Source organism: Papio anubis, chromosome 15 (genome assembly GCF_008728515.1).
Source record: "Papio anubis isolate 15944 chromosome 15, Panubis1.0, whole genome shotgun sequence".
Classification (NCBI taxonomy): Eukaryota; Metazoa; Chordata; class Mammalia; order Primates; family Cercopithecidae; genus Papio; species Papio anubis.
In genome coordinates, this window is record NC_044990.1 from 51,372,605 (window position 1) to 51,385,227 (window position 12,623).

At 36.2% G+C, this 12,623-nt stretch overlaps 1 protein-coding gene across 2 annotated transcripts in view; it reads left to right on the plus strand.

The window, feature by feature from the left end:
* PIBF1 (progesterone immunomodulatory binding factor 1) overlaps nucleotides 1-12,623 on the plus strand; it is a 237,121-nt gene that overhangs the window by 178,746 nt on the left and 45,752 nt on the right. For both annotated transcript variants that reach the window (XR_001896934.3, XM_003913944.5), the window contains exon 15: nucleotides 8,462-8,592. Coding sequence is in view for 1 of the 2 variants with exons in the window: in XM_003913944.5 (XP_003913993.2) it covers nucleotides 8,462-8,592 (131 nt within the window). In the remaining variant the exon portion in view is untranslated. The remainder of the gene's footprint in view (nucleotides 1-8,461; nucleotides 8,593-12,623) is intronic.

The following is a 12,623-nucleotide window of genomic DNA, read 5'->3' on the forward strand; positions in this document are numbered from 1 at the left end:
CTCTTTAGTCTATTTAGCTGATGTCTTCATCTTCTAACCCTTAAATGTAGGTGTCCCTCAGGTGTCTGCCCTTTTCTGTGTTCTTACACCTCAGGAGAGATTCTAAAACATGAGAAGAAGTCTAGAATCAAGCCCAGTGAGTTTAAGAATCATCAAAAATTCTAGCTGGAAGAAAAAAACAATAACCCCATCAAAAAGTAGGCTAAGGACATGAATAGACAATTCTCAAAAGAAGATATACAAATGGCCAGTAAACATGAAAAAAAAGCTCAATATCACTAATGATCAGGGAGATGCAAATCAAAACCAAAAGGAGATACCACCTCACTCCTGCAAGAATGCCATAATGAAAAAATCAAAAAATAATAGATATTGGCATGGATGTGGTGAAAAGGGAAAACTTTTTCACTGCTGGTGAGAATATAAACTAGTACAACCAATATGAAAAACAGTGTGTAGCTTCCTTGAAGAACTAAAAGTAGATCTACCATTTGATCCAGCAATCCCACTACTAGGTATCTGCCCAGAAAAAAAGAAGTCATTATACAAAAAAGATACTTGCACACTTATGTTCATAGCAGCACAATTCGCAATTGCAAAAGTATGGAACCAGCTCAAATGCCCATCAATCAATGAGTGGATAAAGAAAATGTGGTATGTATATATACCATGGAATATTACTCAGTCATAAAAAGGAATAAAATAAAAGCATTCACAACAACCTGGATAGACCATTATTCTAAGTGAAGTAATTCAAGAATGGAAAACCAAACATCATATGCTCTCACTTACATGTTGCAGCTAAGCTATGAGAATGCAAAGGTGTAAGAATGATACAGTGGACTTTGGGGACTCATGGGGAAGGATGGGAGCAGGATGGGGGATACAAGGCTACACACTGGGTACAGTGTACACTGCTCAGGTGATGGGTACACCAGAATCTCAGAAATCCTGACTAAAGAACTTAGTCATCTAACCAAACGCCATCTGTTCCCCAAAAACTATCGAAATTTAAAAAATAATAATAAAATTCTAAGCCCAGCTACTTGGGAGGCCAAGATGGAAGGATCACTGGAGGCCAGGAGTTCAAGGCCAGCCTGGGCAGTATAGCAAGACCCTATCTCTAAAAAAAGAAAAAAAAAATTACAAAACTTAGCTGAATGCAGTGGCGCACACCTATAGTCCCAACTACTTGGGAGGCAAAAGTGGGAGGAGGATTGTTTGAACCTGGGAGGCAGAGGTTGTAGTGAGCCATGATTGTGCCACAGCACTCCAGCCTGAGCAACAGAGTGAGATCCTATCTCGGTGGGGGAAGAAAAGAAAGAAAGAAAAAAACAATTAGCCAGTTGTTGTGGCATGCACTATAGTTTCAGCTACCTGAGAGTCTGAAGTGGGAAAATCCCTTGAGCCGAGGAGTTTGAGGCTGAAATGCCACCACACTTCAGCCTGGGCAACAGAGTAAGACCTTGCCTCTTAAAAAAAAAAAAAATCACCTGAGATTCTTATTTAAAATGTAAAGCATAGGCTTCTAGATTCTGCCCTCAGAGATTGTGATTACGTAAGTCTAGAATAAAGCCCAGAAATCTGGATTTTTAACAAGCTCTGCAGTGAACTATGATTCTACCACTGCACTCCAACCTGGATGACAAAGCAAGACCCTAGCTCAAGAAAAAAAAAAAATAGTAATGCAAGGTTGCAGTTTGAAGTAATAATGTTCTACAGTTCTATCTACTTCAATGACTTCAGTCATCATTTCCATGCTGGTTACTCTTAAGTATTTTAACATCCCATTCATGGATTTCTCCTTACTTGGACCACATTTTGTGGATCTTAAGACCAAAAGCGGAGCTGATAATCAACTAGCATGTCCTTGCTTTTAGTTATTGAAATAATAAAATACTAGCAAAAACACTGGTAAATAGCTCTACACTAAGATCCCACTGTCAGTTCCACCACAGTCTCGTCCATCCTGGCCCCTGTCCTGAGAGCTGCCTGTAATCCAGCGACAAGGAGGTCATACCTGACACACACAGTTTCACCAGTATGCTAATTGGTTGAAATGTATCAGTTAAATATTACCTCTTTTAAAGATGATAATATAATCACGTCGGAATATGAGAGAAGGAACTGGTTTTAGTGGGGAGGATTATACGTTCAAGACATAAAATGATCTACATATTAGTTTGGATGGACTGGCCTACATCAAGTCCAAGATCACTAGGACTGTATTCTTCAAATCTGGCTGATTATCAGAATCTGAGACCCAACCTTGAGAAATTTTGATTCAATAGGAGTGGGGCCCACCAGAATCACTAGTAGGACCCAAAAATCACTTTTTTTTTTTTTTTGGTTTGTTTTTCTGGGTCTTTTGAGACAGTCTTTCTCTGTCACCCAGGCTGGAGTACAGTGGCATGATCTCAGCTCACTGCAACCACCTCCTGGATTCAAGCAATTCTTGTGCCCTCATCCTCCCAAGAAGCTGGGATTACAGGCATGAGCCACCACACCAGGCTAATTTTTGTATTTTTAGTAGAGACGGGGTTTTGCCATGTTGGCCAGGCCTCGAATTCCTGACCTCAAGCAATCCACCCACCTTGGCTTCCCAAAGTGCTGGGATTACAGGCATGAACCACTGTGCCCAGCCAGAAATCGCTGTGTTTTTTGTTTTTTTTTTTACATTTTCCCCAGCAGTTGAGAACATAGAGAAGTTGTACCAAAGTGTTGCCCCTCTATTGGACCTCAAGTAGGCATTTTTTCATTCATAGCATGATTAAAAAGATTAAGCAAGGATATGTGACTGGTTCTGTACAAACTACCACCACTGCTAGAAAGTATCACTTGCATATATTTTATAGACAGAAAGCAACTCAATGTTAAATTCCATTCAGCAGTATTCATTTTATTCCTGACAATAAAGAACTTCATTTCTAGTTTCTGTGAAAGTAAACTCCCCAAGGAAAAAAACTCCACATGTAGGAAAAACACGCAGCAAAATGTAGTCACCTTTATATTATTTATTTGAATTTTAAGAGAAAATTTGTAATTTCAGATTATCATTTAAGTTAAATTAGTATTTGAATCAAAAGATATAGTGATATTTTAATCAGGTGTTACTTTTCTCTGAATCATTTGTACAGGTTATTGAAACAAAGGAAGAATAACACTTCTGTAAAATGTTGTGTCATGGGTTTAATCCAGAGTCACTTATTACGTATATGATTCCTGAGTCACTAATTACTAAGGCTTTCCTATAAGGAAAAGATTACTAACAATAGGCAATGTGAGCAATTGCAAAACTTTTTGAATAGTAATTATTATAGTTACAGAAAGATTTTTGAAAACTCTATTGAAGGAATTAAATTCTAATTACATTTATTTCAAACATGGAAATTAGCATCACTTTTTATTCAGAGACATGTGCTTTTTTCCTGACGAATGAAAATCAACTTTGGGGATTTAGAAGCCTACAAACAGGTTTATAAAGAAATATATCTGTAACACTAACAGCAGTATCATAGTATTTATTGTCCAGAGTAAGGAGGTTATAGGTTTTATGTTAAAGATACCTTCTGAAAGTAAGGTTTCTGGTCCTTAACTTTGTTTGTATTAAAACCTTTAGCCGGGCATGGTGGTACATGCCTGTGGTCCTGGCGACTCAAGAGGCTGAAGTAGGAGGATCACTTGAGCCTGGGAGGACGAGGCTGCAGTGAGCTGTGATCACGCCACTGCACTCTAGCCTAGGCAACAGAGTGAGATCCTGTCTCAAAAAATATATGTATATATTAAAACCTAATATATGTAACTACTTTCATGAAAAAATTGAACTAAAATAATTGAGACTGCTGCTATATGTTTTGTACAATTGAAATTAGATTTGGTATGTTTTAAACAGCTCATTCTAGACGGAAGTTAACTACAATTCATAAATGTTCTTAGTTATTCCCTGCCACCCTTTCCCCACACACACACTTGGACTATTCTGCACTTTGAAACACAAAGCAACTTGTCAGTTCAGTTTATTCAGTTAGGGTCAGTTCTGTGAAAACAAAGCCAAGGCAATTGTTTGATTTAATTGACTAGAGAAACTGGTTATACAGGTTAGTAGCTCTTAGTTTTATTTTTGTCCTTCTGCATATTTGAATGTTCATAAAGTAACTTAGTAGAATAATAAGATTCCAGTGACATTGTAATAGATTTTAAAGAACGATTACCAAAGCAAAGAAAAAAATCGTGCTAAAACCAAACTATAGAAACTATTCATGGTATTTTTTTCTTTATGGCTCCACTTTCACTATAATGAAATGTGTTCCCCCAAAAAAGTAGTCTTCTTTTCTTTCACTATTCATTTCCTCCTTCTTTTTTTTTTTTTTTTTTTTTCCGGGATTTTTTTTTTCCTGGGCTGTAGTTAATATAGCTATCAGAAAATTTCCTGTACAGTTTAGATGAATAAATGCTTTTACAGAATAGTTCTCTATGTGCAAGCAGATATCCTCTAACAGTTGGTCAGCCCCCTCTTGGCTTCAGTGTCCTCCTTACCCAGCCAACCTCATGGCCGATAATTTTAACAATGTTCTCATTACTATCTTTGATTCTTTCTGCCTCCCACCATCCTTTCCACGATATCCATCGCACTGTTCCCTGCTCCTTCAGCTCCTGGACTTCTGATCACTCATTATTTTATTAAAATGAGTGGAAAACCAAAAATTGAAATGCTAAAGTATACTCTTAGGTCTTAATACTTTAAAAGTATATAGATCTCATGAACATAATTCATTTGAGGAAAAAAATACAAATCATTTCTTGTCCCAGGAAAACAGTAAATCTTTAATGGAACTTTTTAGCAATTATGACAAAAAGAATGGAAAAAATGTTTAAACATATATAAAAGGCTAGAAGTTTCTCGCCAAAGAGTATCTAAAGGTCATAGAATAGTTAGGAATTCTGTCATTTTGTTTTGTGTAATAAATACTGCCCTCCTTACCCCTTCACCCTAATAATAGATATCCACCATTTGGTTGTAATTATCCAACTATAGAATACCTTTTTCAAGAACTCATTATATACCAAAGTAGAAGCTTGCTGACACTGATAATGCTTTATTTAGTTTTGTTGTGACATGCAATTACCATTTGCTTAGGGAAAAAAAAAAAGAAAAAGAAAAACAAGTAAATTTTTTAGAACTATGGTTGAGTATATATACGTTGATAAAAATCTTTTGGGAGAAAACCTTTGTCTTGTGTGTTAAGAGCATTAAATAGTTATACCCCTTAGCCTAGTGTGTCTTCTATCCTGAAAAAAAAAATTAACAAAGCAAATACTAACTTAAGAAAAAAAACTACAGTACTGAAAATGTTTGTTGTAATATTGTTTATACTGACCTAAATTATGTAATTTTTTAATATATTGTTTATATTGACTTATTGATAACATTCTAAATGTCTGTTACTATACATAGTGTAAATTATGATACATTGGCTTTGGCAGGCAGTTTTGTAAACACTAATAATATAAATACCATACTCTTAAAAATCTGGAAAAATGATTCTGGTATAGTTTATGTGAAAAGGCACAACATAAAATTGTATATAATACACTAGCAATGAACAGTCTGACAAAGGAAATTAAGAAAACAATTCCATGTACAATAGCATCAAAAAGAAAAAAATACAAACATGCGTGATGACTCTGGACTTTGAAAGGCCAAGGCCAGGAGAATTGCTTTAGCTCAGGAGTTTGAGCCCATCCTGGGCAACACAGGGAGACTTCGTCTCAATAAAAAATAAAGTTAGCCGGGTTAGCCAGGCGTGGTGGCTCATGCTTGTAGTCCCAGCTACTTGGGAGGCTGAGGTGGGAGGATTACTTGCGCCCGGGAGGTAGGCTGCAGTGAGTCATGATTTGCCACTGCACTCCAGACTAGGTGACAGAGTGAGACCCCATCTCAAAAAAAAAAAAAAGGAAGAAGAAAATGTTTTGGAGTAAATTAACTGAATGGACACAAGACATCCCATATTCATGGATTAGAAGATTTAATGTTGTTAGGATGATAATACTACCCAAAACATTCTACAAATTAGATGCAGTCCCTATCAAAATCCCAATGACATTTTTTACAGAAATAGAAAAACTCATCCTAAAATTTATGTGAAATTTCAAGGAACCCCCAAATGGCCAAAACAATCTTTAAAAGGAAAAACAAAGTTGTAGCACTCATATTTCCAGATTTCTGAACTTACTGTAAAGCTACAGTCAGCAAAACAGTGTACAGTTAGAATAAGGATGGACATAAAGACCCATGGAATATTAACAGAATAGAGCCCAGAAATAAACACTTGCCTATATGGCCAGTGGTTTTCAACAAGAGTGTCAGGACTATTTAGTGAAGAAAGGCCGGTCTTTTCAACAAATGGGACTGGTAAAACTGAGTATCTACATGCAAAAGAATGAAGTTGGACCTTTACCTTACACCATATTCAAAAACTAACTCAAACTGGATCAGAGACCTAAATTTAAGCCTTAAAGATATAAAATTCATAGAAGAAAACATAGGAGAAAATCATGACCTTGGATTTGGCAATTTCTCCAAAAGGACAGGCACAAAAACATAAAGTAGATAAATTGAACTTCATAATTATAAAAACTTGTTTATTAAAGGAGATTATCAGCCAGGCCCAATGGCTTATGCCTGTAGTCCCAGCTACTCAGGACTCTGAGGCAAGGGGATTTCTCGAATCCAGGAGGCAGAGGTTGCAGTGAGCCGAGATCACACCACTGCACTCCAGCCTGGGTGACAGAGCAAGACTCCATCTCAAAACAAGTAAGTAAAGAAGTAAATAAGATTATCAAGAAAGTGAAAAGGCAACCCACAAAATGGAAGAAAATATTTTCAAATTATATATCTAATAAGACTGTATTATTAAGAATATATAAAGAACTCCTGCAGCTCAGCAACAACAAAACCACAATTAAAATATAAGCAAAAGACTTGGGAAGACTTCTCTCCAAAGAAGATATACAAATGCCCAGTATGCACATGAAATAACGTGCATTGGCCAGGATGTGGAGAAACTGAAATCAAATTTCTTGCTGGTAGGAATGTAAAATCGTATCACCACTGTGGAGCCGTTGCAGTTCCTCAAAAAGTTAAATATGGAATTACCACATGACCTAACAGTTCTACTCCACTTCTAGGTAGCTACCCAACAGAAGTGAAACAAGAACTCAACATATACAGTATTTGTGCACCAATGTTCATAGCAGCTTTACTCACAATAGCCAAAAAGTGGAAACAACACAAGTGTTCATCAAGAGATCAATGGATAAATAAAATGTACTATAAACATACAGTGGACTATTATTTACCAGTAAGAAAAGTGAAGTTCTGATACATGATACAACATAGATGAACTTTGAAAATGTCACACTAAGTGAAATAAGCAGACAGCAAAGGACAAATATTGTATTTTTCCACTTCTGTGAGGTATCTGGAATAGGCAGATTCACAGAGGCAGAAAGTAAGATACAGGTTTCTAGGGCCAGGAGGGAGGAGAAAATGGGGAGTTTTTGTTTAATGGATACAGAGTTTCCGTATGGGCTGATGAAAGTGTTCTGGAAATAGAAGTGGTAGCTATTCAACATTATGAATGTACTTAATACCACTGAATTGTACACTTTTCACAGGATTAAAATGGTAAATTTTACATTATATTTTAAACCACATTTGTCAAAAATTTATACCTAATGATTTGGATATCTAAATTATGTGTTTGTAAAACAAAGAAGGGAATATGAAGAAATGAAAAAATTACTGAATTATGGTGTGAATATTTTTAGTAGAAATAAAGCTCAAATATTTATTAAGATATATTTTGTCGTATAGCTTTTCAGACGAAGACAAATACTAAGAAAATTTAAGTTTATGCATTCTCAAAATTGCTATTAATATTTAATTTAAAATTTTTTCAGCCAGGCGAGGTGGCTCACACCCATAATCCCAGCACTTTGGGAGGCTGAGGCAGGCGGATCACCTGAGGCCAGGAGTTCAAGACCAGCCTGGCCAACATGGTGAAACCCCATCTCTGCTAAAATTATAAAAATTAGTGGGACATGGTGGCAGGTGCTTGTAATCCCAGCTACTCGGAAAGCTGAGGTAGGAGAATCACTTGAACCTGGAAGGCGAAGGTTGCAGTGAGCCGAGATCGCACCACTGCACTTTAGCCTGAGTAACAGAGCGAGACTCTGTCTTAAAAAAACACAAAAAGAAACAAAAAAAAAATTCTCATTTGTAGTTGCTATTAAGAAGAGCTTTATTGATCCACTCTTAAAACCTTCAAATTTACATAGGAAAAACTTCAGAATAATTCATGTCAAAGGAATTTCTGTACTATATTTATGCTAGAGCATTTTGAATGATTTTATTTTGTGTCACATTTTCTAGATTTTAATAAAACCTGTGTTTCTTTAGCTTGACAGAGCCAATTCGCTATTAAACCAGACTCAACAGCCTTACAGGTATCTCATTGAATCAGTGCGTCAGAGAGATTCTAAGATTGATTCACTGACGGAATCTATTGCACAACTTGAGAAAGATGTCAGGTAAACCATCTACAAATCTTTCATTTGAATAATAAAGACATTGTTACTATATTGCTGCTGTAGATGAATTTGGGTTGTAAATCGTGAACAGAAAATTTGAATAATGAAGGTGATCTTAAATGTAATGAATATTAAACTTTTCTTAGAAAAACTAAGGTCACATCACATCAGGTGTTCACATTCCACCTGTGATCAGATGTCTTAGCATGGAAATAACAATGTTACACTTAGGAGCATTACATTCCATCTGTCCTAGAGGACACAACCACTATTGGTCCTTGTTTCCCTGGAACTCTTTAGTGTGATATAGATTGACCAAAGGGAGAGGAGGAATAAAACCAGATCCATTTGTGTCATTAAAATGGCTTTTTAAACACAAATAAAATTTACGTTTACTTAGATTTATGTTGATTTTTCCAAGGAATTTTTAGGCTTTTCTTCTGACCTTTTACATGAAAGTAACTTTTAAGTGTAAATAAATAAATTTCTTTCACTTCCTTAATTTGTAATTGTTTTTGTATGAGATCTTATCCAAAGAAAATTTGGTATGACCATTTTGGTTTTTTAAACTGAAATAAAAGAATGAAGATATGTGTAAATGAAACAGTTTTACTTGTGGATAGATGGTTAGTTTGCTTAGTTATTAGATTTCTAAGATTATAAGAATAATTTAGATTTTTATGGGTAAATTATTAACTGATTATAAATGTAAAAGCAGAGAATTAGGTGGGAATAGAAATGGTTAAATCAAGGAATTGGAAAACAATAAGGAGAAGATGGTTGTTAAATCCAGGTTTCCTAAAGTATGCAAACAAAAATAGAAAACTAATGGTAACTAATTGCAAAGTATAAATGTTATTTTTAATGAATCATAATAATTACCTTCTTTCATTTCTGCCTCACCAAAATAATTGGTCTAGAACTTTATTCCTGTTCTTAATTTTTTTATGATTTGTTTAAATAATTTAGGAGCACATTTATACTTACATGTCAAAATAAATAAGTTTGTTTCTAGATTAATTTTAAAGTTAAAATTCTGTATACAACCTATAATAATAAATTAATTGTTCTATAAATAGTTCTTGGGGACAATAGAAATTATGTCTTTCACAATTCAGTGGGCACCTGGTTATCTTAGGGAAATTGAAGAAAGAACCCCAAATAGAATTTTTTCTTCCTATGTTACATATTTCTGTTAAATTTGAATCTTTTATGGCCAGGAGCAGTGACTCACACCTGTAATCCCAGCACTTTGGGAGGCCAAGGCAGGTGGATCACCTGAGGTCAGGAGTTCTAGACCATCCTGGCCAACATAGTGAAACCCTGTCTCAACTACAAATAAAAAAGTTAACTGAGCATGGTGGTGCATGCCTGTAGTCCCAACCACTCTGGAGGCTGAGACGGGAGAATCGCTTGAACCGGGGAGACGGAGGTTACAGTGAGCTGAGATCATTTCACTGCACTTCAGCTTGGGCAACAGAGTGAGACTCTGTCTCAAAAAAATTAAAATTAAAATTAAATTATGAATCTTTTTTTTTTTTTTTTTTTGAAACAGAGTCTCACTCCATCACCCAGGCTGGAGTGCAATGACACGATCTCTGCTCACTATAACCTCCGCCTCCTGGGTTCAAGTGATTCTCCTGCCTCAGCCTCCTGAGAAGCTGGGATTACAGTCACACGCCACCACACCTAGCTAATTTTTGTATTTTTAGTAGAGACGGGGTTTCACCATGTTGGTCAGGCTGGTCTCTAACTCCTGAACTCGTGATCCGCCCGCCTCAACCTCCCAAAGTTCTAGGATTAAAGGCATGAGATGCCATGCCCGGCCTTGAAATTTGAATCTTTTATATGTTGTATTTTACTGTTATATTCTTGTGATGGGGAGGTATATAAAACTCCTGAGGAAAAAAATTACTTCTTTCACAGTTATCTCCAAATAAATTTGAGGATTTATTTTACTAAGAATTAAGGTAGTTTAAAATGCTTAATATAGAGAAAATAATAGCTAGCTGTAGGAGAAAATTATAAAGATGAACAAATTCAGCCATAGATAAATTAAGCAACTCGTCCTCTCAGAACATACAGCATTGTGATAGAGTCAGAATTCAAATTTATATCTGTCTGCTTGCTAATTCTATTCTCCTAACCATTAGGTTATACTGCCCCTCTATGTTCTATTTTGAATAAGGGATATTATTTCTGTAACTAAAATAATTAAGGAAGAGAACAAAAAAACAGTGTATCATAGTGATTAAAAGTAGCACTTTAATGAGTTGATCGTTGTTGAAGCAGGGTGATAGATATATCAGGGTTTGCTATTACATATTTTCTCTTCTGAAATATTCTATTATAAAGTTTTTTTAAAAACAGATTTTAAAAGGAAGTTTTCAAATTCAACTCAGTACTTAGTTTTGAGTTAGAGCAAGTACAATTTAAATTCTCTGTACCTCTGTTGTCCAATAGAACTTTCTATAATGATAAAAATATTCCATATCTGTGCTGTCCAGTATGGTAGCCACTAGCTAGCCACATGTAGATGCTGACCATTTGTTTTGCGGTTTTGTTGTTGTTGTTGTTGTTGTTGTTGTTTCCTTTTTTTGAGACGGAGTCTTGCTCTGTCACCCGACTGGAGTGCAATGGCGCGATCTCGGCTCACTGCAAGCTCCACCTCCCAGGTTCAAGCGATTCTCCTGTCTCAGCCTCCCGTTTACCTGGGATTACAAGCACCTACCACCACACCTGGCTAATTTTTGTATTTTTAGTAAAGATGGGGTTTTACCATGTTGGCCAGGGTGTTCTTGAACTCCTGACCTCAAATGATCTGCAGGCCTTGGCCTCCCAAAGTGCTGGGATTACAGGCGTGAGCCACCGCACCCAACCTGAGCATTTGAAATGTGGCTACTGTTACTGAGGAACTAAATTTTTAATTCTATTAAAATTGAATTGTTAAAATTATATTATCTTTAATTTTATTAAGATTAAATTTAAATTAATGTTAATTTTATTTTATTAAAATTGAAGATAATTTTAATTGCTCTAGTGGCTAATGGCTGTAGTATTCCACAGTACATCCAGTTTCCTCATATGTGAAATGAAAGTGGTGCCGAGGCAGGCAGATTGCCTGAGCCCAAGAGTTCGAGATCAGCCTGGACAACATGGCAAAACCATGTTTGGTTTTGTCTCTACAAAAAATACGGAAAAATTAGCTGGTGTGATGGCACACTCCTGTAGTCCTGGCTACTTGGGAGGCTGAGGTGGGATGATGACTTAAACCTGGGAGGTGGAGGTTGCAATGAGCAACTGCACTCCAGCCTGGGTGACAAAGCAGAACTCTGTCCCAGAAAAAAAAAAAGAAAGTGGTGCTAACAGCACCTGATTGATAGGGTTGTTCTGAGGAATAAATGATATAATCTTCATAATATATATAGATAAAATAGTGCCTAAACATTATATTCAACAGTGTTCAATAAATGCCATTCTTAGTACTTACCATACATGTAACAAATTTTTGGTTGAAAATTATATTAAAGGCCAGGTGCGGTGGCTCAAGCCTGTAATCCCAGCACTTTGGGAGGCGGAGATGGGCGGATCACGAGGTCAGGAGACCATCCTGGCTAACACGGTGAAACCCCGTCTCTACTAAAAAATACAAGAAACTAGCCGGGCAAGGTGGCGGGCACCTGTAGTCCCAGCTACTCGGGAGGCTAAGGCAGGAGAATGGTGTAAACCCGGGAGGCGGAGCTTGCAGTGAGATCCGGCCACTGCACTCCAGCCTGGGCGACAGATCGAGACTCCGTCTAAAAAAAAAAAAAAAAAAGAAAAAGAAAGAAAAAGAAAAAGAAAATTATATTAAAAATGAGAAATAACATTTCTCAAAATATGTTGAATTTGAACAAAAATTAAGACTCCCCCAATAACAGCAACAGTTTTCATAAAGGCCATGTCATTTATGGAATTAATTACCAAGAAAAATTTTGTACTAAACATGAGTCCTTTAATGTTGTCTTGTGTTGCATAAATTCATTGTGTGA